Raw genomic sequence first — 27337 nt, 5'->3', positions numbered from 1 at the left:
ACCCCATTGAAAAGGAATTGTGTTTCATAGCACAGTAGTCATACATACCAAGCTATGAAATATTTTGCTAGTTCACTTGTTCATAAATTGTCAAAAAACCCTAACATTTATCATTCCCTTGTGAACAGCAAAAGGAGAGTTTACATTAAGTTCCTGCGTCCTAGCTGTAGCACAGTAGTTATTTTTGCTTATTTTTCAGTTGCTTTTATGGTTCTTTTGTTTGTTCTGTTTTCAAAACAGAGCAAAATGATAATCTCAGGCTGTGACTTTGCAAGGCTTGTCTTTTGATGGTATCCATTAGGCAAAAGAGATCTTTTGGCCATAGAAAATTGCTGCTTCTGGCTGCTGGGTCTCTTCTGCTGTTATTTGCATGCATGACATCTCTGTACAAATTGAAAGAAAGATTTGATACTGAAGCCTTCTGCAGTGTGTGTAACTATAATTTGGAATTGTAATTTTCTTCATAGAATTTTCTCATTCATAAGATCAGCTATGGGGCAGGGGGGAGGAGGGGGAAGGAAGATCAGTGGATTTATTTTTCTTGTTAAGTACTGCCAATTTTTTGTGTAAATAGCCTACTTAGTTTTTCAGGTGGCCAATATCTGCGTGCCTTCATCTCCTACCAATCCTCAAAGCACTTGTTCAAAGGTCAGATATTTCAGGAATGCAATTTGAAAGTTTTGTGTGAATGGAATCCCACAGTACATCTTCTGAAAATCACAGCTTCCACCCTGTACTCCTGATATGACTTACTGCCAAACTATTATGTTTCAGACTGGATCTCAGACTGGTTACTAGGAGTGTGGCCTATATGGTGGAATCCTTTTTGAACTAATTTTCTTCCATTTGGGAAAGAAAGCCTGTCAGAGGCAAAATAACATGAAGGGTCAGGTTTCAGGATCAAATGATGGTCTTGTTGAACTGGAAGAGGAGGCTAAAGGCTGTGAAAGTAATGAGAATCCACTGAAGAATTTGGAAGGAAACAAAGGTATGAAGATCCGAGTAAGAATATTTTCTGTATAATTAGTGGACATTCATGTTCTGTTGTGGCATGTTATGGGTAGATACTGAAGATGAGTAATAATTTTGGGAGTTGATAGGTAGAAATTGGTAAAATAATACAATTTCAGTTGTATCTGTTCAGTTGGACCTTACAACTTCCTACTGCCTCACCAAGAGTAAAAACATCAAGTCTGTATCATGCTGTGCTTTCAGAAATACTATACAGGACATTAAAAAGGCCCTTTGGTCCAAAGTTTTCACCTCTATAATTTTATTTTGCTTATCAAGGTTTCACTAATCTTTTCTTCAGTTCACCAACTTGTTTAGAAATTGACGCTGGCATATAATCAGTCCCGCAGTAGCATTTAATCTTACATATTTGTCCATCGGTTACTTTGCTGAGTCTTAGTATTTTTCTTCAGTTATAACATTTTTTGAATCCTTTTAACTTGTTGCATTAGTTTATTGATGAGCTAGATCTGGGATTTTGGATACTGTAAACAAAAAATAATCTTTTCTGAATTTTGTAGCTCCAGATGTATTAAGAAAGTCCTATTTAATCTTTTCTCAGGTCTTGTTACAGATTGGCATTAGACTACCATAAGATTGCGTATGACAAAATATCTTGTTTCCTTTCTTCAGCAAGTTTGCAAGCTGTAAAGTTGTAACATTAGCACATGGAGCTCTGGCTCTATTAGAGACAGCTAAAACTGGAATAGAAACTAGATCACAATTTCCATACTTAATAAGGCAGTAAGTCAGATGTTGGCATGGGACAGAACTGGTTGAATTGTCATAACCATTCCATAGGCATAAATCTTAGACTTGCAGCAGATGCTTCACGCTGTTCCTGCTGTGCAAAACAGCTGGAAATTCAGCTTAAAGGATTTCTTTGCTAGAGAGAAACTACAGGTATCAGGGAGTTGAGATAGCAAGAATATGATGGGAAGATACACTCCAGTCCTACATACTGGCTCCAGCGTCACTGCTGTGGCTTCAGGATGCATGTCCGATCCTGGGATTTGTACTGTGATCAGTAAAACCTGCAGTCCAAGGCACAGGAAACAATCTTTCAAATTTATTTGAAACTGGTTGTTTTCCTTTTTATGAATGTGTTTTGTCACAGTAACTTTTGTGTTTGTGTCTTTTTCTGTTTCCATGGACATTTTTCTTTGCCCTGGAGATTTAATTTTGGGGTAATATTTTGCCTCATAGTAGAATCAGGACTCTTTACTCCTTTTTAACTAGATCTGAGAAATACAGTAATGTCAAATGCAGGTGAAGCTTCTTGGTCTGTATTAGGTTGGGATGGTTTAATCTGAAAACCAGCAATTATCTGCTGGATTCCCATCAAATTGATGAATTAGGTCTTAATGGAAATAGACCTTTGCAGGATAATCTTCCTGAAGAAGGAACAGATATGGTTAAAACATGTTGGAAAACACTTGCAAGGAGTCCCCTGTGAGGAGAATTGTTCCTAAGCTAAGGCTGTGGATCTATGTGTTAATATTACTTCAAGCAATAAGAAGTTTACATTAAAAACTCATAAGCAGTGAAACATGACAGTTCTCACTAATTTCTCATATGGTGCTTTACTGTTTGTTAAACAACTAAAATTTTATTAGGCCATTTCTAGTACGAAGCTTTTTCTGAGCTAAAGGGTTGAGAAATGTGTACCATAGGATGCCTTTTGCAGAGGACCTAAGCCGAATAAAACAGAAATAACACCGTTACTGAGTCTTTGTTTATGGCCAAGAGTTTAACGATGTTCACGTAGCTAGAGGGAAGTAAGTGAATGAGCAAGGACGATGGTTGGCTGGTTAGAATGTGTTTATAGGAATGGAAATAAATTATAGTGCTATAAGCTGTATTTATAGCAACGTAACTGCAATAGAGTTGTACAGAGGAACAGCATTGCCAGAAGAAAAAATCACATCCCTCACTGGAATAATCATGTTGTGTGTGGGGGCCAGGCCTAAATTAATTCCAGTTGCATTTCTGAGTACATAAACAAGAAAGCTGCTTCAGTAAAGGCTTTCTTTGGCTCTGATGTGATTTAACACTGAGAGGCATTAAACGTCTATATGTTCACTGAAGTTAGCTCTGTTTAAGGTGCTTTAAGCCATCACAGGCCTGTGTTTCTGTCTTGGCTTTGAATCTTATTGAAGTCAGTGGGAAAATATGTGTGTGGCTGCAGGATAGGAGCCTCTTAAGAGACCTTTGTTAGCCTGGTGTATCTTACTTTCTGACAAATCAGGTGCACAGTCAGTAGGAAGCTGTTTATCCTGAGTGCAGAAAAGTGCACCCAAGTGTGATCCTATGGGACAGTCACAAAACCAAATTTTGTGCTTTTTGCTCCCATAACCTACACATAACTAACATAAGATGACAAGCCCAAGCAAAGCATCATCACCTTTTTCTGGGAGCTCAAACAAGCCATTTATTCTCTTCGATAAACTGGAATGGGCAATCTAAAAGGCTGTCCCCACAAGAGCTTTCTTTGGCATAAATACTTCACTAATACTTCTCAGAGCACAGTGGTCTGGGGACATATAAGAGATGACAGCACAGAGATCGCAACATGTGCTGAAGATGTGAATTTAAATTAAGACTATTAGTTGTGGGTTTTTTTTAACATTTTGGTTTTTAATCTTCAGTTCACATCACCTTTGAACACTTCCCTCTGAAGTGGCAGCTCAGGCTCATCAGATTCCATTGCTGTTTCCGGCATACTACCATTTAATTTTGTCTCAGCAGATAGATTTTCTGTTAAAGTTTTTCAGATGGAGGTTTGATCAGATTTTGGTGGTAATTTTTTTTCTGTAAGGAGACTTTTTATTACTGGAATCAAAGAATAATCTCACTTTATGTGTTTTTTACATTCCTTTCTCCTCTGTGAGAATATTGATTTTAGAAGTGAGACCACTGCTGTATTCAGTGGGCTCAAGATCGAATCCTGAATTTGCCAATGGTCATTCTCAGATCTGATCTGAGACTATTTCTGGCATGCATCTTCGTGAACCTTTTCATTTTAATTCCATCTCACAAAACATACAGTATATTTTTTCTTAGTAGTTTCCATTTAACATCGCCACAGATGCCAGCTGCTGCTGCAACAGACAACACATGATGAAGAAGAAGGAAGAGAGACACACTTCCATAGGGTTTCTGCAAGTATATGCATAATTATGTGGTTGGAGGACCTGTGCAGACTACCTGGTCCACGTGTCACTCAAAGCAGAAGCTTGAAGTCCAGTTTCAAAGTTTGATGAGGTTGCTGAGGGCCTCACCCAGCTGAATTTTTAATATCTGCACTGATGGAAATTCTGTAACTTCTTCAGCCCCTGTTCCTGTTCTCAGCATGGGGAACTTTTTTATACATATGTGGAATTTCCCTTCTTTCTTGTGGTTTTTTAATTGGATCGAGATGTTCTTTAAATTAGAATATGGAGCGAGTTCTAGAAAGATTTTTTTTTCATGGAATAAAAGTTGATACTTGAAGATAATCCTGTATAGCAGTTGTCAAGCAAACCCATATGCATCAGTTCTGCAGGCAGCTAGGAGGTGTGCAAGCAGTCAGTGTACAGAGTAAGGCTAAAGTACCTCTTTTGATAGTAGAAGGAAGAAGTTGTGGTTACAAACACAACATCTAGATGATGGGTTTTGGCAAGAACCAGTTAGTTACTTCTTGGAGGTTTTTTTGGTAGGGTTGGGGGGCTTTTTTGCACCACATATGACTGCACTGAGATAATAACTTTTCGTTATATTGGAATATTTGCCTGTTTAAAATAGTGATATTTTATGCCATGACAGATTAATCAGATTTAAATACCCAAATCTTTATGGAAAATGCTCCGAGATGTGGGGATACAGATGCTGCCTATTCCACATATCTGAAAAATAATTGAAAGAGAAAAATCACAAAATGTTGAATATACACAGTGGTGGGATTTAACTCTGGCTTGAGTGAGGTTGTCAAGAGTTATGGTTAAAACTGTTGTCCGATGTAATAGACAACTGTCTGCTTCAATCTATGAGAACACTTGCAGCTGTTGAAGAAACAGACATCTTTGCCTCTTAGTCAAAAAATACATAAAATGAATAGACGGTGTGCAAAAGAGCTGTGCGGTAATTGAGTTACGGAAGAAAGTGTGAGGACCTACTTTTTCATATTGATCACCTATTGTCACTGGATTGTGAAAGTGGATCGCATTTAATGGAAGTCGTTGAGAAAGAAGAAGGAAAAAACATACCTGGTTTTTTTTTTTTGTAGTCTAGTGGAAGCTGTATTCATGCAATTTAGAAAGATCCACTGAATCAATTTTCAGAGATGTACAGTACATACCAAAATGTATTAAGGGCTACGCCATCCTGCCTTTGTCTGCCTGCTTAACTCACTACAGATGTGAACACATGCCATATATTATTTAAATGTGTAAATTGATACTTACAATTTATAGGATTTAGAAGTGGAAAGAACATGAATTATACAACGCAAAGCTTTCAGAGTGCTGCACAGTTTTCAGTGCTAAATGAAGATGCATAGTAACGTTAAAAACATCAAAAGGAGTTGGTAGGTAGTTAGATAACAGCTGACTATTGCGCCTCTTCCTAACTCTAGGCAGTGAAGGTCTCACTGGATGGTAGGTAAAGCAAATGCGGGCTGAGCTGGAGGATCAGTGTGGTGTGTTTGTATGACTGTTTTCTGATGAAACAGGTTCAGGTAATCCGTGTACTGAAGCTACCCTCTAGTGTGACCATGGCTCTTTCAAATATGATTTGGACTCACCTTGACAAAGAGGTTCAAATATCAAATAAAATTGCCACAATAAATATACGGGTTTGTTGACAGGAAGGAGGCCAAATCATCCAGAGCCTTTTCTAAGACTGGTGAGACTAATGTATAAGTGCTCTAGCCAGCACAAAAGGTTTCCTACCAGAAACCCGATGCAGAAAAACTGGGGTTTTCTAGCTCCGGTGTTAACGTTGGTTTTTTTTTAACCATAAGTACAGGTGTTTTGAAATCTTACTGTAAAGTGAATATAGTGCAGTCTTGATATTTTTTAAGAAGGTTGAAATCAGAATGTGCCAATTTAGTAAAGTGAGCTTTCAAAATAGGCATGACGCGGAGCCTATTTTTTTGCTGAGCACTTCAAAAGCCATCAAAATAGCTGTACCTTCTGTCCTGAAAACTGTCAGGAACCTATAAATAAATATAAAATAATACAGGATCAGGAAAAAAAATGTGATGCCAGCAGTTAATGCTGTTGTTATTAATTGTTTTGTTTGTTGATTTTTTCTTTTCACAGTGTATCCTATTCAGTGCATGTCTCTGAGGATTACCCAGGTACAGTGCAACATTCTTGTCCATGATACATGTATGCATGTTACCTCAATTTGCTATATTCAGCTAAGAATACCTGAAAGGGTGTTGATGACTTCCAGGTGCATCCTTGTGCTAATCATTTTTCATTAGTTGGCTTATTTTCACAGTCATTTCTCCTTTTCAGGCATCATTTATCAGCTGGGTTGGGGTGAGAAAACATGGTTACAAGTTTACAAAGGCTGGAGCTTGTGATGCTTTCCCTGTCTGCAACCAACAGTGATAGGAGTGAGAAAGCACTCAACCCCTCTTTGGCATGCTAGATAAAGCTTGATATTTCAAGAGGCTGAGTTGTCTGGAGCAAGGCCAGCAAAGCACTTCTGAGTTTGACCTTAATGAGACTACTCACGTTCTTCAGATTAAGCCTGCAGACTGTTCTCAGGGTCAGTTGGAGCCAAGGGTTTGTGTATGGATGTGTCTTTGGTAACAAGCTTGCAAAGCTGTTCTCAACTGCTCAGTCCTCTCTCCTTTTCATACTCTGAGCTGGGTTTAAAATCATTCGTGTGGCCAATCTAGACAAAAGGAATTACTCATGAAAGACAGCCAGGCAAGAGCAAAACCTAGTTTTTCAGCTAGCTTATTTACCTTCACAAAAAGACTGTATACGTATTTCAGTTGGCACAGAGGCTAGCAGAAGCAGGAGAGGGAAGTGGGGATGACGGCAGACAGGCACCGTGTAAGTAAAGGTAAGCGGTAGTACTGTTGGATTGCACTACATTGTGTATTTTGTGCCTGGGATTATTTAATAGCGTAAATCACATGAATGATAGGAAGCCCTCTGGCCTTTAACTTTATCCATAATATCTCTGTAATATCTCTACATGAATTATTTTTTGTTTCTTTTAGAATCTCTAAAGAAAGGAGACTATGTTTGAAACACCAGAGTGCTTGAAACGGATAGAGAAGTAAGCATCAGCAGTGATGCTAAGTGCAATGGTTTATATGAAAGAATGCTAACATTCTTTATGAGAGATATTTTATTTACCAGTAAAAACTGGAAGGAAAACTGCTGCTGCTACTAATCTATTTAATATGTAGTAAGGGGAGAAACTGAGATTCATAAAATACACACTCATACCTGTAATAAGTTTATTTACTGATAACTCCATTGACCTGACAATGAACAGAGGGACAAATAGTTGAAAGAAATTCTTCATCATACTTATTAACAGCTTGCTTTATTATATATCACAAAACTTCATCTCTGTGCACCACTAACTAAATAGCAAGCTGGAGCACTGAACAAGCAGTTAGTCCCAAAGCACATGAGATCTCATCTCCTGCCAAACTGTTCTGTTTGACAGATCAGAAACTTCTCTTACAAATGTTGATTGCAGCATGAGTGGCTCTAAACCCTAATGAATATTCTCTGCGATCACCCCTGTATTTGAAAGCCAGATAGAATTTTACACTGTAGCTAAATTGGAGGGGTGAGGAGTGGGGAAGGATGGAGGGGAGGCTAAACCAGCTGCATATGTTTATTGGTTAAAATTGAACCCTTCAGGGCTTTGGAAGACCTGATTCCATTCATATCTCAAGCTTTTGCAGGATGCATGTTTGCTTTGTGATGAAGTGGTGTTCGGTGTTCGGTGTTCGGTTTGTTAGGAATGATAATAACTCCTTGCCATTTTACAGCTTTGGTCGTAAAATAGTTGTTTTGATTTGGTGAGAGAGTTTCTTTGTCTCCTCACTTTGTCTTAAATCTCTAACTGAATATTACCGCTGACTGGCTCTCTTCTCTGGTATGGATGTTACAGGATGTTTCAGGAACATGTCAGGCTGGAAGGCTGTCAAGCCTGGGAAGATCTGTGCTAATGTCCTCCTTGGCTGGAAGGTAGTTGATAGTTGATAGGTGGAAAGTAGTTGGAGTTCAGAGCAGCACATGCTCATCAAATTATATTTCTCACAGAATAAATCTATACAGATCATGGTTTAAGTCCATTAGTAATAGCTATACCAAAATTCTATCCTCTGGAGAGTAAGTGTGTTATACACAGTGGATCAAACTTGGAAATCCAGGAGAAAGCTGTTGGGATTGATCATTAGATAAATTGCTAATGTATGCAATAAATATATGAAAATAAAAGACATTAAGTTACTATACAAATGATGTTCATTCAGCCAAAAGTGATACCACCACAAGTAAATTTTAGATACTGTAAGAAGAGTTTTGGGTAATGCATATAGCCTATCTGGCTGCATTGCTGTTATGTATGCAGCATCACAGCTTTGGCACTGATAACGGTGTGTAGTTATTACTGAATTGCTTATAAAGCATCAAAAGATTATAAACAGTTGAACATTAAATCATACCTATGGGAACCATAATATGACATGACAACTTTCAGTAATGGAAGGTGTTTGGAAGTTTCATCGTTATGAGCGAAAAATAAAAATATGCTCACAGAGGCACTCTGAAGAACTTAACAAGAATAGTGTTGAGATAGTAACGTCTCAAAGTTATATCTACACTGCTGAAATTGTGAAAATATCACTGAAAATTTTAGAGGCAGGTAATAACAGTTCCAGCAAAATACCTCTGTAACCATCTTCTCATAACACTGACACAACTGGGGAAAATAATGCGCCTAAGGAATAGTTACAGAATATAACGTCAATGAGTAGACTAAAGTCCCATTAATATGAGTGGATCATGACTCCTGCGAGAACCATTACAGCAGCAAGCGTTTTGCTAATGAACATATGTTCAGACTGATATGTGTGGCTGCCATAAACCTGTAGAACTCCCATACTCTTATCCCAGTGATCTGTGGGTTGCACACAAGTCCTTTTCTTAGGCTTCATTAGACTGCAGCAGAGATGGAGAGAACCAGTCTGGCAGTTGGTTTGCTTCATCCCTTCACTAGGTCCAGACACATCCGCTTAAATGAGGAGGTGTTCTTGGGTGTAGTGTGTTAGAAACTGGATGTTGAAGAAAGCAAACAAAAACCAGTATCTTAATTTCAAGTTTCATTAGACTGATGGAAGGAAAGAAAAAAAACCCTAATCACTGCCAAATAGAAAAGGAAAACAAAAACTTGTCAGTGAGAAACATTATTCAGCTACCAAGAAAGAATGACAATGGACATAAAAATATTATTAGAATCTATAAAACCTATAATTGGGCAGCCCTTTTTTCCCATATATGAATATCTTGGTAATTGTCTATTCTGTAAAGCATGTATTGTTGTTTTTTTCTACTTTTTCATGTAGCAGTAAGTTCTAGGATATGGATTTTCTTTTCCCAATCCATATATATGGCATTAGGTGGGTTTAGAGTCAAATGGTGCCCTCTGTTATTCCGGATCATTAGACGCTATAGCAGTAAGTTACACTCCCAAACCCTAGGAAAGGAAGGGGCTTGTGTTGCATATACCCAGACCCATCCAGCACAGTGGGGCTGACACTGGCAGCAAGGTGGAGAGAGCATGCCAAACAGAGGCAAGGCAGGGGTTTGTGAGGCGGGGGAGATGCAGCTATCCTGGAGGCATAATTCACAGCCTGTCCTGCTGACAGGCAGAAGTGGGAGGAGTGATTGCTGGCAGAGGACTGAAGAGTCCCCATTTCATTTGCATGATGCTGTGGCTTTAAAAGACATCCCTGTTCCAAGCGCATAGCTGAGCAGACACAGACTGAGCTGCTGTAGCAGGCTGCTGTGCCCACTGGAGCACAGTGCTCTGGGAAAAGTGGTGTCAGCCTCCTGCAGCAATTGCCTGCATGCTATGTGTATATGTTGAGCCAAGCGCACATCACTCACGTTACCTTGTGGCACAGCACAGGGGTGGAAGTAGGCGAAGGTTTTGGGATGGTGTCAGACTCAGCGAATGTGTGTGACTCCGGCAGGGAAAGCCCCAGGCTCCTATCCATGGGTGGCAGTGCTGCTGCTGGTCAGCAAAGGCAGCATGGCAGCATCAGGGCTTTGTCTTCATGCAGGATGCTGAGAACCTCTGTAATACAAAGGGTAATGTGTCTGAATGTATTGTTCAATTGACATTTCAACATTTCACTGGAATCTAAGTGAATCACTGTGGTCTAAGGCTTTAAGATTGCAGCCATATGCTTAAAATTACATGTGAGTTCACTCACTTTGCTGATATGGGACAGGAGTGTTTGGAATTATGATAGATCAAGCCCTTGTTTTACTTCTCTTATTTGCCTCTTTATCTATGATTATCTTAATTGTTAGTCTTTCTGCCTAGAGCATAAGTTTTGATTCAGCCCAGATCAGTAGAAAACAAAATACTATTACTTTCATAAGTAGTTCAGAATTCATGCAAAATTAGCTTCTGCAGATAAAAAGGAGCTTGCTGCTCCTTGTTTGTTGTTTCTAAACATTTGGTTGGAAAGCAAAACAAGAAACCAAACCAAAAGAAACCTGAACACACAGACTCCTCAGCATAATCCGTATCTTTTGTAAGACAATTCGGGATAGACTTTCCATATTCATATCCATACTTAATATTTTTGTGAAGTGGGACGAATTATTTTTTTTTATATATTAATCAGGCACAAGAAAGGTTATCCGCTGATTAGAAAATACTTCAAACAACCTTTATGTGACTAGGCAAAATGAGGCACAGGCATTTTGCATAATGGGCTGTTAACACCCAGCTCTGAATGCAGCCTTAAGTCTGCGCAGCAGATCTAGTGTCTAGTGTCAGACATAGCAAAAAGCGTAAAACATCAGATTCCAGGGGTTTGATTTTATAAAATCTGAGTCTGAATCTTTCATCCTTTATCATTTTGGTTGTTTTTTTGGTTTTTTTTTCATTAGCAGCCTCAATAGGAAAATGAGAAAGATGATAGTGCTCAGCTTCACCAGCCATCTGGGTAGCGGTTCCTTATGGTTCAAGGGTGGGGCGGGAAGTGTGGGAACAGGTTGGCAGAACACAACCAGACTTCACCATGCACGGGTGTTTTTCTTTTGCAGATAACACTTATGTTTCCAGTTCTGATAACGATGAAGATGTGTTAGTTACAACAGAGCCAATTCCAGTAATTTTCCACCAAATCGCTACAGGTAATCTTATGTCCCAAGTGTTTTATTGAGTTTGTAATTTGTAAGGAAAGATAGGATGTTGCCTGCCCTTAAAGGGAGATATGTTAATGTGTGTAGTTACACAGTTTGCTATTTTCTCACATTTTTGGTGTAGTAGATTGTCCTATATTTCATAGTAGAAGAAATTAAAATATTTCTTTTGGAGATCACCATGATTGTGTAGGCAGGATGTATTTTATTCTTTTAATGTCTTGCAGTATGTGCTAAAGCAATTCTCCTTGGATAAGTTAGAGGTGCTTAATACTTCCCAATTATAAGTTTTCATGCTTGCTTGCTTAAAGCTTCACTAAATCTTCACGACTGGGGATGAAACAGTCTATAACTATCATTGTCTCTCATGAATTATTTCAGGAAATTTCGAACAAAATGGTCCAGCTGTTTCACTAAATTAGACTATAAAAACCAAATTTATTTTTTCCAGAGATTTTGGGAACCTCTCGTTTGAAATTATCTCCATACTTTTAAAAATTATTTGATACGTGAAAAGTTATGCTTCTCAGACATACAGGCACATTTATGCAATATATAATCAAGATTTGTGCATACTCCATAGAGACTTTTTAGATTCTAGCAGACAAATTCCCTGATGATTTCAGGATGAGGAGAAACTGCAGAGAGCAGTCTTAATTCTGGCAGCTCTTGAGACAGGAACGCTTGACTTTGCAGTCTTTTTATTATTATTACAATGCTTTAGGGCTTTTAGGGCATAACACAAAATTACTTCGAATTCCACTGGAAAACCAGTATGATCTTCAGTCTCTAATCTCATTTTTACTGATGTAAATCAAGAATAATTTTACTAAAGTCAGTGCAGTGACACGTAAACAAAAACTGTCCATTATAGTCAGAAGATAAATTTTACTCTCAAAATTTCTGTAACTTAAAAAGAAATAAAGCCTGTAATTTAAAATAGAATAAAAAGCTATGTCTTGTGTAGAAGACAATATGATTTCATTTTGCTGGGAGTGTGACTTTTCATTCTTTAATAAAGTATACAAAACTAGTAAATGACACTAAATTGTAAATCACAGATTGGGAAAAGCAAATCTCGTAGGTGGACCAGCTGAGTTTTATTTCACAGTTAAAAATATGAGCATTCTGAAATACAGGGGTTTCTATTTCACATTTTTCACAAATTTTCCTATTTTCCCTTTTTTCAAAAGAATTAAGAAAAACGAGCGATGTCAACTATTGCTTATCCATAAAATCAAAATTGCAGAGGGAGAATGGAGAGGTATGTATTTCTTGTATCGCATTTTAACAGAAGCTTTTTTAAGAAACCATAGAAAATAATAAAGTATGAATGTTTACTATATCATGCCAAATGTGTGCACGTGCAAGCTCTACACATTTCACTTGTTAGAAGATGGAATAGTTCTCTGGGTTTCATACTTAGATTAACCAGTGAATCACTTAGTTGGGATAGGGATGCTCCCATCACGGTTTTCACATTTATTTCATTTTTTGTTCAACATTGGTATAGACCCCATCTGCCTTAAAAATACATCTCTTCTGGAGAAGTAGATCATGATTCCATTACCTTTTAATCTACTCTTTCACATAGCATCATATCACATTTATTAGCTCACTGCTTCTTTGCCTGCCCTACAGCAGCCTTACTCAAAGCTCTAGACCTCTGCATGACTCTATTCACCATAAGTAGTGTCTGGAGTATTCAGGCCTTCCAGTCATGGTTGTATTTTTGTTGTACCTCTGGTATGGGTCACTCACGTCTCACAGAGACATTACCTCAAGTACAGAGTGGCACTACAGTGAACTCTGCAGGGCTTGATAGTGTTACAGGCTCAAAGAAAGTACCACATGGGCTCCTACCCCAAGCAGGAATTGACCATTATATCAAGAATAAAGACTTCCCTCAGTAAGGCTGGTTGCTGAGTTTCTTGATGACTGCTTTTTAAGCATCTGTGATTGATCCTGGAAAGGGAAGATAAAGCATGGCCAGATACTCTGAAGTGTATGGTTGGGTTTTTTTGGTAGATGAGACCTGATTTGTTGTAAGATGCTGCACTGGAAGTACTTTGCTTCTACTGCCTTGTCATTGTATTCAGTACTTAGTAAACTAGAAAATTTCAAATACAGGAAGAATTTACCTATTTGGTTAAAAGCCTGAGATATATTTAGCTTCTATGTGTTAGAGTTTGAGCTTTTATTTTGTTTTAGGTGGACGTTGTACGAGGCACTTAAATATGAAATCACTGGGGGAAAAAAAAATTTAAAGAAGTCTTTAACACTGACCATTTCTATTGGCTAGAGGTTTGGTTAGGGTGGGATTGGTTTGTCACTGTTCTAATGTGAGAGTTTCATTTCTCTTGGGTTTGTGTTGAATTTTTGTTCTGTTGAGTTCTGTTTTAACACACACTTCCCCTTGAGCTAAGGTTCTTATAAACAAAGAAGACTAAAGTCGCTTCGTTTCTTTTCAAAGAAGTAGAAGCAGGTTGTTTTTTTTATGCCTTGTCACAGAAAATTGCTGTGAAATTGGCTGAGATACAGTTTTTGTTCTATAAATGTGTACAGTGAATAAAGCTGGAATTTAGAAGCAAAGGTAGGGAAATAGGATTAGAAGATCTGACCATAGAAATTGATGATAGGGTATATTTGACATTTATGACTATATGGGATTTAGGGGTAACTTTAGTTCTTTGATTCATGCATCTGATTTCCATTTCATTATGGCAGTTCTGTGCAGAACATAAGTACAAAATAAACAGTGAGTATATCATGGTCATTTTGAAGCGAAGAATTATGACTTTAACAGGTGTTCTTTAGGGTATCCTTATCAGCATAGGGCCTAGAAATCCTACGTGGATTGTGTGAAACAAGAACTAATATCTTCAAGCAATTATATGATTATAAGTAAAGGTTCCATTGGTGGAAAGCAGAATATAACACTTCAGCTCATGCTGAGATGCAGTCTGTACAAGGATCAGTTCTATTTACTTGAATGCAATTACCCACAGAGCAGCCTACTTAGAGTAGGTTTTACGTGAGTAAGCATATTACTTATCCTTCATTTTCAAGGTCTCAGATCAGAAGTAGTCAGAAAATTAAGTATGAACTTCTCTGGCAACAGGCTGGAACTTCTGTTAAAAATAATAATTAAGCAGCAATCTGTCGATTTTTCACAGAAAGGAATTTAAGAGATCCCATGCTTGGACTTGATTCGCTTAAACTCTTCAAATTGATTTACCATAATAAAGTAAATTAAAATTTTATTAGGTCACTGAAACACCAAATTAAGTCCAGAACCTGTCCTGGTGGGTAAATTATGCTTTGTTTAGCAGAAGAACAGAGTGAAGTATGCCTACATAGTCTACTGAATTCCCCAGTTTCTTAAAATACCATGCTGTGTCTGTAGCCAGACAAATTAATATATGTCCAGCTTATTATCAGGGTATTTTCAGGTACCTAGTTGGTAGGTGCTTATTTTGCCTGATACTTCACTGTTCTTAACACAGACCTTTAGTACTTATCTGAAAAAATGGTGCTAGAAGATCTCTTAATAAACAGTACTATGAGCTTATTGGTAAAAACATAATTCCTTTAGTTATAATTGGAACTATAAATGCAAGATAAGCATATCACTTGTACCATTGTTAACTATCGTTTTCCATTAAGGAGTCACGGCACAACAGCACAGTTGAAGAAGACTCTGAAGGAGATAATGATTCTGAGGAGTTTTATTACGGTGGACAGGTAATGGGGGAAATGTTTGCACAAGTTTCAATATATCAGTCTTTGAAAACTTCTGTTATTCATTCCATTGTAAATGTATTATAATAATGAATTTCTTATGTTTATTCAACATCAAATAGAACACCATGTGTACATATACACAGTATTTCATAGCAGAAATATTGTATATGTTATACTGTATAATTATATCAAATTTAAAATTAGTTTCTTTACATTTGCAAAGCTCTAGGAATAGAAAACATGGGTAATCTTCAGAACATTTGAAAATAGAGGCCAGTTGCCTTACCTCCAGGAAACAGATAGTCACTCTTTAAAGCTTATCCTGTTATTGATACAAATGTGAAGTCAGATTGGATCCAAGTCTTTTTCCTTCTGGAGGAATGCCATTTTGTAAAGTCAAAGCCACTGCAATTTAATGATGAAAATGGTTATTACAAAACAATTTTGATATAGACAATAGTCCACTCTTTTTCTGAGATGAACAGTTAAATTTACCTTGAAAAATGCTACGTATTTTCAGATGAATACACTGCACTGTGCCTTCCCTTCTTGTTCCCTCAGCAGAATCAGTTATTATTACCTCTTCTTATGTATTGGGAAATAAGATATCTTAATCTCTTTTCCTTTTACAGTGTCAGCAGAGTGCTTCATGCTGCTAGTCTCTTTATTCAGATTTTTCTAATATTTTTAGTCTAACTGTTGCCCCAAAGGGTTCATTCCTCGCTTATGTTATTAGAACTGTATATTTCAATGAACATTTTCATGAATTATGGTTGCTGTTTATGGAAGTTGTTACTACCTCAGCCTTGTGGCTGAAGCCATCCGTGCCCTGGGTGCAGAGCCAAGGCAGCAGGAGCATGCCAGCCATGCCAGCCGGTTGGGTCGGTGCAGAAAGCGTGGGATGCTGATGAGCAGGACATCAGCGAGCCTCGTCTCTTGCAGAGCCAACAGCGTGGTGGGGTTTCAACACGAAATATATGTTGAGTTGCTTTATTCTAACAAAAAAAAACAAAAAACAACAAACTTACCCAAAGGCTGTTAAAAGTGAAACTGGAACTAAAAGACTGTATTTTCAGTGTCAGAAATAACTGGCGTTGGGTATTGACTCATGGTCGTTTTAGAAATGACTGCAGGAATTGGTTCCTTTTAGCTGCTGACTCCGGCAGCCCCACAGAGCACAGGGGAGGACCGTGTGCACATGCTTCAGTGCAAACAGCAATGTCTTATCTGAGAGCAAAAAAAAATGTTCTGATTTTCCCCTGTAGTGATGAGTTGTGTGTACTGGCTCAATTTTTCAACTATGGCAGAAAGGGCGGTAACCTCAAGGTGAAGGAAAAGGCAACAAACAGTGCTTATTTCTTAAACCAGCACTAATACATTCGGTAAAGGATGCCTTCCAGAGCCCAAATGAATGAATAAATATTAACTCTGAGATACAAACACAGAGAGCAGTACATAATTTTGCAAGGTGTAAAAGAGCTGTGTAATAGGCAATACTGATTAGAATTTAGTTTCCTTATATTTGAAGTATAAGCTACATTATATTGCATTGTCATTTACTTAAGGAAATACATTTAACTGAAGGAATTACAAATGGCAAAAGCTCCCCAGTTAGATCACCAGTAAAAATAAAATATCAGATGACTGTGAATGTCTTGAGTAAAGAATATTCAAAAAGCAAAACAAGGAGAACAAACAAAAAGACATTACAGAAAGTATATTTAACGAGAGAGGAAAAGGGAAATTTTGAATTTAAAATTTCATGGTCAAAACAACAAAATTCTAAGGAAGACCTGTCGAATGAAAGAAAATATTGAGGACTCAGAAAATAAATAGGAAATCTGGTAATGAGCGTAGTCCTTTGAGAGATAAAGAAAGCAGTCCTTTTTCAGATTAAGTAATTGTGTTATTAAGTGAGTACCAGATATATTCAACAAAATAGGTGACTGTATATGTGGGGAACAAGCAAGGCAAGCTACTTAATTTGAGACAAATGTCTGCTGTGCCCACATAGAAAGGGGACAAAAATTCTGGCTTTAGCAACTAGCGGAAAAAGATGCCAGTGTAACTGTGTGCAATACAGTTGGGAAATGCAGAGGTCAGAGATAATTCTTAAAATTTCTAAGTGTTTACAGCTGGAAAGACAAGAAAGCATCTGATGATGAAACAAGGACCATGGAAGATGAGAAATGGCATTTGATGGGCAGTGAAAGCAAGATACAATCTTTTGGTCAAAAGTTAAATATTTGTGTCTGTTTCCTAAACACCTGTCTGTAATCCTCCCTAAGGATTTGATGGATAAATACTTTAAAGAGGCTAAGTGGTTCAACAGCCTAAAACCAATTGATTTACAGTGGGATTAAGGTTTGTAAATCACTTAATCTCCTTTAAAAACACAACCTTTTGTCATTAGGTGGGACAAAATAATCTGAATCAGGTCTCAGATTAAAAATGGAGAGTTTCTAATCACAGACCTTTCAGATACAGCAAAGTTACAAGTTTTTTCATTTTTTATATGCACTTTCTCTGAGACTGTTAATTCTTAATTTGAATCTATGTTTTCTACATTTGCAAATGAGAACAGGAGATTGAAACAGTAATACAGCTTCCTTTGGTGCTCTCTCTCCCACTCTGTTGCGCTTCAGTTACAGGAATACTTGCAAATGCAGATAGATACACAAAATTTGGCAGTCTCCTTTGCATACATAAGCATGTCTGTGGCACTAATTCAGGGGTGGAAAATATCGTATTGTGGTCTTACAATTTTTGTTGCCTTTTTGAGTTCATAACCTCTTACCATCAGAAAATAGATTGGAGAAAGCATTCTGTTGAGCAGTTCAGTGTTCTGCATAGTGTTCCTTTTGGATTTTACTATTATTCATACATAAGACTGATTAAAAATATGTGGTGTAGGTCCCACAAAGGTAGTGAGTGCACCACAGCTACAATTTGTGAAACAATTGCTGTGCTTTCTTTGCAAGTAGGGCAGCCATTACTTATGCATCTTTAAAGAATTCATTTTTTGCATGTTAAAAGGATTAGTTTGCTCCTATGTAAAATGGGAGAAAAATGTAATAATAGTTTTCTTTTTATACTCTTCTACTTGAAAAGTTGTTCTGACATGCCTGCACAAACAAGGGAGGGACACTTGGCTTTTTTCCTTCTGGTCATGAATATCATTGACCAACATTGATACCACTGATAAACATATGCCACTGGTATGCTGATGAATTCTCTGCCTTATATTTGAAGAGTTCTAAGTCTAATCAAATAATTCTTTGCTAATTTTCACATGTAGAAAGTGATCAGATGATTACTATTTTAATTCTATTGAAATTATTTAATTAGATTAAAAAGTACATCTCTAGATATCAGTGCTGCAAGTGTCACTGCACTGGTCTACGGATTTGGATGTACAAATGGAAGAAACAGTACTGCAGTTAGATACAGTTGCTGCAGTAGCAAACATTCACTGCAGGAATTCCTGTATGAGGGTATACATATCTAAAGACATCAGTTATACTCTTGTGCTTTGCTTTCTGCGTTTTTTTGAAGCTACAAGCCAAATCCTACTCTCATTTCTGAATCTGTCCAAATTCAGGGACTTCATCAACTTTTGTGGAATTACTGTCATTCTAGTTGTTGTAAAGAAATAGAATTAAGTTCACACAATCAAGAGCATATTGCTTAACAGGAAAATAGACTGTGAACAGATTGTTCTAAGTCTAAAGAGGTATTTTAGTGCTTGTGAAAGATAGGAGGATATTAATTACTGTAACATCCTACAGTCCAGCCAAACTGGCTCACAAGTTTTGCTTATTAAACTAAAAGAGGGAGGATTCTGACTGTATGTAAGGAAGAAATACTTCACAATGAGGGTGGTAAAATCCTGGCACAGGTTGCCCAGAGATGTGGTGGATGCATCATCCCTAGAGATACTTAAGACTAAGCTGTATGTGATTCTGGGCAACCTGATCTGGATGAAGATGTTCCTGCTTATGGCAGGGCGTTGGACTAGATGACCTTTGGTGGTCCCTTACAACCCAAACTATTCTCTGATTCTATGATTCTACACTGTAAGCACTAACATAATGTTTTCAATTTTTCATGTAGAATATGAAAAATATGGGGATAATTTCTAAACACTTGTTTCTTTATACCTTCTCTGGTAAAATACTAAAAATGAGACAGTGTTCTTTAATTTTCTTTTTTCATTTGATACCATTGCACTGGTGGATAGAATACAGCCAGTGGGTTGACTGAAAATGTAACGTTGATGCTGTGACACTTGGTATATAGAAAAGATTTACGCTTCTGTTGTTAAGCCCAAGCCATTTTGTGTCTAGTACATATGACAGTGTGACAGCAAGCAAGAGGGATCAAAACTTTGGCCTGTAGTGATTGAACTGGGGTGATATGACTGGGGAGATCTAGTTCTTCTCCTACTTATCAGTTTTAAAAATGCAGAAGTGCCCCAGGACTGATCCCAGGGCAATACAGGACAGGGGATGAGACAATTGCAGCTTCTCTTCCCACAAACAAGAGTGGGGCCCTCAAAAATTTTGATGCAGGAGTAGGACCCTCAAAAAATTTTGATGCAGAGATACCTGCTTTGCACATCTCATCAATCAGCAGAGTTAGGCCGCATACGTGTTTCAGCTTGTCAACACAGTGTCCTTTCTAAGCATTGCATTAGGGAATCTTAATGCAGCATATTTTTGCACGGGAAACTTTCAGGAGCCTACATCAGGTGCCAGTAATGAAATAAATAAGAACTCCCAGGATATTTTTCTCCCTGACAGGTTAGCTATGATGGAGAACTTCACAAGCACCCTCAGCTGGAGGCCGATTTGACAGCAGTGAGAGAGATCTATGGACCTAATGCAGTATCTCTCAGGTATGGTACTGATCTTTCCATATTGTGGAACCTTTAATGTTTAGGAGACTGGGTTCTTTCTGGACCTTCCCTGACTACCAGAGCACAAGTCTCTTCTGGTGATTTCTGCATATTGTATGGCAAAAAGGAGGAGCATTGCTGGAAAGCAGTGATGCTTTCTTGGGGAGTGTTGGGGTGGTTGAGAGCTGATTTAACAGGCTGTGCTCAGCCTGTTACAAAGCATCACTGTGTTCTGCAGTTCAGTTGGTATTTGATTGGGCTGTTGTATTTTCTTGGAAATTACTATTCAGTATTACTCTAAACCCTTGTTAAACTCCTGTTCTGTCATATTCTGTCTTTTGTCCTGGAGGTGAACAAAAGGAATGATAAGAGGTTTATTAAATGCTTTCCCTAGGAAAAGATTGAAGGAATTGGATTTGTCTAGTTTGGGAAAAAGAGAAGACCTAATAACAGTCCTTCTTTCAAAGAAGCTGTTTGTAAATAGGAGGAGTGATCAAGTGTTCTCATCTTGAGGGAGACAATAAGAAACTAGCTGTGCTAGCAACAAACAAGAATTCATTAGGCTTTAGGAAAACTTTCTAGCTGTGGTAATTTAAAGTATCCTACAAAAGCAGGTGGTGGAACTCAGTCACAGGTGGATTGCACAGGTTAATTATGCCAGAGTTCTGTTGGACATATATCATATGGCATATGGCTCTATGATATTTTTATTACGTTTCTGGTCTTTTATAACTTCACTGTCCATCTCTGTAATCTTAATGTTTTAATTAAAATAACATAGGCAAGATGTAGCAGATCTGTCAGATGTATTACGAAGAAAATCTCAAAGTTGTTGTACAGACCAAGTAATTAGATACAGAGAATATAATAAATTTAGGCATACATATATTGCAAGTAACAATTCCCATTAACCTCTAAACAATAAGCTCTGTTATTTTTGTCTAAGAGAGAACATGTATACAACTGAGGTGTGCTATGCCTTTTGAAATTAAATGGAAATTTCATTACATTTTGAGGACCTGGGGAATTAAAATCCAAATAGTTGTGTATGGTCTTAGGAAATGAATGAGATAAATGTTTAGTTGCCAAACTGATAACTATGAAATTGAGAATACCTTGTTGATACGCTCCCTCAGGCTCCTAAAACTGTAACACTGTATGCAACCTTTCAAAAACTTAATGCATCTAATTTATTTTATCAACTATTTGCATTGAAAGCAGTGTGATCTCATTGAGCTCACTGCAGTAAACACTGGCATTTGTGGCTGCTTTTGGCATGTGAAAAACTTTCATGCTTCTTCCACTCCACGGCAGTTGAAAATACTTTTAAATTCTTGGAAATGAAAAGCACATCATTAAGCATTGTTTCATCCCTCTCCTGCAGCTCCCCTTCTCTGTGGAGAGAAAAGTCTGTCTGACAGTGATACCCTCTAAGATGCTCATTTCCTACACAGTTTACCCTCTTTTAGTAGTCTCTTGCTGTCATATTGTCATAGTCTCTTGAAGTAGTCAACTGCACATAGATAATGTATACCTGCATGCTTTTCACAACTGCCCTTTGAAAACTGGCCATCAAAGCCACCAGACCTCTGACCAACTGATCCCAAACTTCAGTATCTATTTACATTGCTTATGCACTGATGGACAAAGGACCTCTGGGAGCTTCAAAATCAGAATGTGTTCATGGAGCTCTTGTAGGAAGCAGATCATAAGCTGCAGCTGTTATAAGAAAGCATAATTTCTTCCTCCCTTTCAGCTTTCTTCCTCCTTTTTCAGCTTGGGGAAGTAAAACTAGAATCAGCATCATGTGTCTAAAATCCATTTCCTAGGGTCATAATAGAGTGGGGCCTCAGAGGTTTCAGTGAGTATGGAAATTCTGCAGTTATAAATTACTTTTATTTTAGCCTGTCTTCCACTAATATTTCTGTGTTTCATTAGTTCAACTCTACTCCTGTTTAATGTATGAAATTATGCTTGTTCACAGCCTTTTTCATCTCGGTCATAACATCAGTCTGCATTCCTAAATATTACTTAAGACTTCATAAAGATCTGTTCTTTGGATCTTCTGAAAAATTAACAAAAAAAAACTGAGGCCACTGGTGTGTAGGACAGTGGCGAGGCCATTCAATAGGTGGAGAATTTCTCTGTTTCAAAGACAGGTTTTTAGTGAGCTGTAGGAGGTCAGTGAGCACCTCTACAACTTTGGGTGAGCTCTGGAGCAGCTCTCAGGGTGGCTGGGCAGCCTCCAGGTAACACAGGCCTGACCTACAGTTTACATGCCCTATGAGTGCCATGTGTGGACATGTCTGATCTAGAGAGAGACTTTGCATTTGCCCTTACCCGAGAGAATCATTGGGATGCCAAGGTTTAGCAGAATTGGTTTCCTCCACCAAGCTTCACAAGACGTTGGGGCATTTCCAGTGCAAGCTAGGTCCTACCAGGGGTTGAGAGACCACTTTGATGAGTCATAGTTATAGTCACAATATTTTTGTATTTCAGAATTACCTTGTCAACTTATTTATGCACAACTGCTACTATGAACTTAGTCTAGTTTAATAGAAAAGTGTGGAAGTCACTGTGAGAACAAGCATATTAATGCAGTGTAAAGAAAAAAAACCTAGTGACTAGAAGCTAATCTGTGAAAAATTGAGAGTGATTGTACTTTTCCAATGTTGTCCACTTAAGTAATTTATATGAAAATGAAAGCAGGTTTTTTATTTAGGTTTATGAATGAGTATTTTCTGTCCTTGTTGTTCAGAAGTCTTCAAGTACTTCAAGTACTTCCCCTTCAAGTTCAAGGAGGGCAATAGAATGAGTCAGAAAATAAAAATCAGAGAAGTCACACTTTAAATGTAAGATTTCAGATGGCAAATAAACACCTATGAGCATAAATTAAATCTGAACCTCAGGGATCCCAGCAATACTACACGTAACAGATAAAATAAGGTAACTATTGCCTAGAGCACGTTACAGGGCAGTCTTTATGTTTTGACAAACAAATGCTTGAATGCATAGAGCAGTCTCACAAGTGTGATATGCCACCCTCTAGGATAGGCTGCATTTGTCATCAGGGATTTGTCACAAACCTCTCCTCAGGTTACTGGCTGTTAACCTGAAATACTTTTGAAAATTAACTAGGGGTTTCTTTTGCCCTTTATAGGAGCAGCATGTTATTATATTATATTTATGTTATATTATTGTTTTCTTGATTTATTTGTTCAACACAAGAGATAAAAATATATAACAGCAATGGAGAGAGAATTTGGGGGAATGAGTAGAAAAAAAGATTTAGCCTGTTTAAGCAAAATCCATTGAGAAAATCATTGCAGCAGTCACTCACCCACTGTGACTATTGATCCAATCTATGTAAATGTGCATTTTATAACCATTCTGATTTTACAGACGAGATTATCCTGCATAAAATCTTTCCTGTTATAAGTACTCCTGGGCTGAGTAGTATCTTAAAGAACTGCAATGTAATGTAATTCTTTCTTTCAGGGAATATGGAGCCATTGATGATGTAGATATTGATCTGCATATTGATGTTAGCTTTCTTGATGTAAGTAATCTAATCACAGTATTACATAATGAACATTAATACCCATTTAATTCTCCTACACTTCAGACTCTCCAGACAGCCACCTAGACACTCTTTTTTCGGAGTCTTGATCTTCACAAGTGGCTGTCACATTTTGATTGCTACTCAGTGGAAAGGTTTCCTTTTCCTTTTATGAACACATTATTAAAATGCTTTATGAGCTTGTGTATTTTCTTTCAAACATGCTTTGTGCATGATGTTTTAAATGATAGAATTGAATTACTTTTTTTTTTTTTTGCTGTCCTAGACATTAGTTAGGAGAAAGTACTTCATAGAGTCCTGGAGGGAACAGGACTTCTTAACATCTGCAGCTGACTAGGGAGAAGCTTGAGAGGCAGAGGAAACACAGGACAGTGGTGCTGTAGGCAGGCAGCATGGCTTTTGTAACAGTTTTGCTGTCATTAACTCTGAACTTACCTCATCTGTGCAGTAGCTTCCAGCCCTCCAAATAGAGAATAAAAATCAGTGCTTTTAGGGACGTCACTAGCTTCTGCACAGATACATCATATTATCAAGTCAGCACAATGCATAACATAGCTGTTCGTGGGCTTTTCTAAAATATAAAAAAAATTCTGATCATACCTTATTTTAATCAGTCTAAAGGACCAGAAGTTTCCTTTGCCCTATGTTTTGGGGTGAGTTTCCTTTCCATCCTTATTTGCTCCTTTGCTTCTCAGCTTTGAGACAGTATCACTTGATAGATAGAAATGTGTCTGCTTGTACCCTAGATGTAGTGCTGCGTATAAAGCTGTGCTGAGTTTAAATGAGCATACTTAAGAACTGGAAGCAGTCTAACACTACTGTTAGGGGCATCAGCAGGCCATAGCTTGTCTTGAGTCTCTAGTTTAAATTTAAAGTAGATTTTCCACGACTGGGTGAATGGATGGATGGTATTTATAACAACCCTAAGGTACACTGACAAAATGCATCAGTTCTTCATGATGGCTAATGGTGTCTGTTGTTTTGTTTTTTTTTATCTTAACCTAGGAAGAGATTGCTGTGGCTTGGGATGTAATTCGCACAGAGCCTATAATAGTGCGATTGCACTGTTCACTTACACAGTACTTAAATGGCCCAGGTTAGTCACCTGTGTATTCTTTGTATGCCTTGTATGGTGTCTTGGTCCAAACCATGTAAAAGGTGATAGATACTCATTCACTGTCAAATCTTTGACCCTCCATGTGCTTAGATCTACAGCTAATCTACTTGAGAGCAGTCCCACTAGTACTGAAATTATACTTACATATGTTTGCATGGCTTAGGCCCTCAATAATGACATGGACATCTAATTTAAACTTGCATAGATTGATTTTTGGAGCTTGTTTTCCTGATATCCTTTGGAATTCACCTGCTTCCCCTAGGAACCAGTGTTAAGGAAGGAAGACCTACAGTTTCTAATATGCGATTTCCTGATTTGGAAAGTCAGGCATCATCTGCACATATGAGATATCACTGGTAAGGTAGACACGCACAGACCTGTGCAGCGCATTGATAAACATTTTTTTCATACACCTTTGAAGAATCAGGCCATGATAATTATCCTTTCAGTTTCTGATTTCTGTATGACTGAAATCTGGAAATCTTTAGATTTGATTGAGTAAACTTTCCTCATGAAAGTAAAACTGGTCAACTTCTGAAGTATCAGCTGAAGATTTGGAAACATTCATATGCATAATTCAACTTCAAATATATTTTTACAGTGGGAAGTCATAAGTAAACTGCAATTTAGATCATAATTTGCCTGGCTTTGGAGGGTTCCAGTACAAGCTGTCAGTTCAGGCTTATATCTGTGGAAGAATTCTGCCTCCAGAAAAAGAATAGATATTTCCAGTCATGTTTAGAAAAATCTATCCCAATGAGCTATTTTAGGGTATGTTGCCTGCCGACACTAACTATAAGCTATATTCTGTTCACTCAAATAAGCATTTCAACACATCAATCTTTTTTACTTTTTTTTTTTGTTTGTTTGTTTCCTTGACTTTGGTCTTTTTGTCTCTATTTTATTGCTTTAATCTTTCTTTGTAAATATGCAGATCTTAAAATACGTATTTGCTATAGCAGGCAGCAGAGTTAGCATTCCGAGTATTTCTATGAAAATGTAATTTAAAAAATAAAAATGCAGCAAATAAGAGAAGGTGAAGCGTGAAGAGCAGCATGCAGTAAGAAATGATCTAGTGAAATGAGAAGTAACATCAAAATATCTTCTGCACCGCTGGCAAGGTTAAAACGGGAAGCTTAGTTCCCAGTCCTGTAGCTGACTGATTGCGCCTGAATACCAAGAAAGTCAACATCAGGGCCAGAGGCAAGTGCTTCAGGCATTCTGATTTTATGAGCTCAGCTGCTGTTGCAGCCATGTCTCTTTATTTACCAGAAAAGCATGGTGAGATCCATCGTCTTTTGTGTTTAATTCTCTGTGAATTCCTCTCTCCCCTTGTGTATGTTTCTTATTGAGACTACTGTATGATAACTTCATGCTGCATTTTTTCTACTATAGTACTTTCTGTTGATCAGTAAAAGAAACAGAAATGCAGTATACTCCAAAGCACAATGGGGGTGTATTAGTACCACCTTGTAGCTGTATGGTATTTTGGTTTTAGTCAGTCATTCTTCTAGTTAATAGCTTGTCTCATTATTCTATTGTGGACAGTTTCTCCCACATGCCTTAGAAGACTGTCTTGAATGAGGATGAATCAGCTGTTGGAAGTACTGGGATGTCTCATCTGGCTGTAGAGCTTAGTAGTCTACATGTCAGAGTTTAAGATTGCTGTTCTAGATATGATGTTTCTCATTGAAAGTATCACCCCACCATTGTGTATCCTAAATTTAGCAATCTAAAGGCATTGCTATCCCTAATCAAATCATTATTCCCTTTTGAGAAAGTCATCAGGGTTTTTTTTAAGTAAGAGATCATATTTGAATAATAACATCAGAGAAAGGCTATCTACAGGGCTTTGAGCTACATGAAATTAGACAGCCAGGTTATATATATAGTATTTTAATTTTAAACTTAATTTATTAAAGCAAAATTAAAGGATAAACTTTGACATTCTGAATAAAATCAGACTAATACAGATTTTAAAATACTGATTTGTTTTTTCTAATAAGATTTGAACCAACCCCAATTTTTTTTGTTTTCATTCCTTTTTTATTTTACTGTAGTCATTACCATCCTATGTAATATGAAGTGTAAAGTCTATTTGTGCTTGCACACATTTTGGCTGTTGCTGTGCCTTGAGGACCTGAGGCACTCTCAGCAGTGCTTGATTCCATCTGCCAGTTTTATCTAGTAAATGTTGTAAAGCTTTAACTCCATACAGTTTCAGTTTTCTGACAGATGAGTATGGATATACCAATGTTAGGATGGGTCCTGAGGAAAATTTAGGGTAATCCTTGGCCACTGGAATTCATATACCTGGCACTTAGATGACAATTAGAGATCTTGTATTAAAAGGCTATCAGAAGGAAAGCCCAGATACTAATTAATTCAGTTAATTCACTCTGGGTTTCTTCATAGTCACAGTAGTGTGTAAAGACCACTTCCTTGGAATAAATTTTAAGAGTCAAGGGGAATGAATTACCAGTCCAGATACATCTAATCTGATGCTGCTCTCTAGTAGTTGAATAGTCTAAAAAACAAAAATATGCTTTTTTAAATAAAATTAGTGGGAAGAGGTAGATCTGGAA

The 27337-nt window shown here is 37.5% G+C and overlaps 1 protein-coding gene across 2 annotated transcripts in view; it reads left to right on the top strand.

Moving 5' to 3' along the window:
* The window catches only part of PARP8 (poly(ADP-ribose) polymerase family member 8), a 104802-nt gene that overhangs the window by 42989 nt on the left and 34476 nt on the right, over nt 1-27337 (top strand). Inside the window, exons 3-9 of one of the 2 annotated variants that reach the window (XM_061469425.1) lie at nt 6312-6349; nt 11316-11405; nt 12608-12678; nt 15081-15158; nt 19961-20055; nt 23554-23614; nt 24641-24731. In XM_061469425.1, coding sequence (XP_061325409.1) covers nt 6312-6349; nt 11316-11405; nt 12608-12678; nt 15081-15158; nt 19961-20055; nt 23554-23614; nt 24641-24731 — 524 coding nt within the window. The remainder of the gene's footprint in view (nt 1-6311; nt 6350-11315; nt 11406-12607; nt 12679-15080; nt 15159-19960; nt 20056-23553; nt 23615-24640; nt 24732-27337) is intronic. The other variant, XM_061469426.1, reaches the window with a different exon arrangement.

The sequence above is a fragment of the Pezoporus flaviventris genome, unplaced genomic scaffold (assembly GCF_033815535.1).
Source record: "Pezoporus flaviventris isolate CSIRO_AGI_PZ_B2104156 unplaced genomic scaffold, CSIRO_AGI_Pfla_v1 ptg000057l, whole genome shotgun sequence".
Classification (NCBI taxonomy): domain Eukaryota; kingdom Metazoa; phylum Chordata; class Aves; order Psittaciformes; family Psittacidae; genus Pezoporus; species Pezoporus flaviventris.
This window is presented reverse-complemented; position numbering and strand designations above follow the sequence as displayed.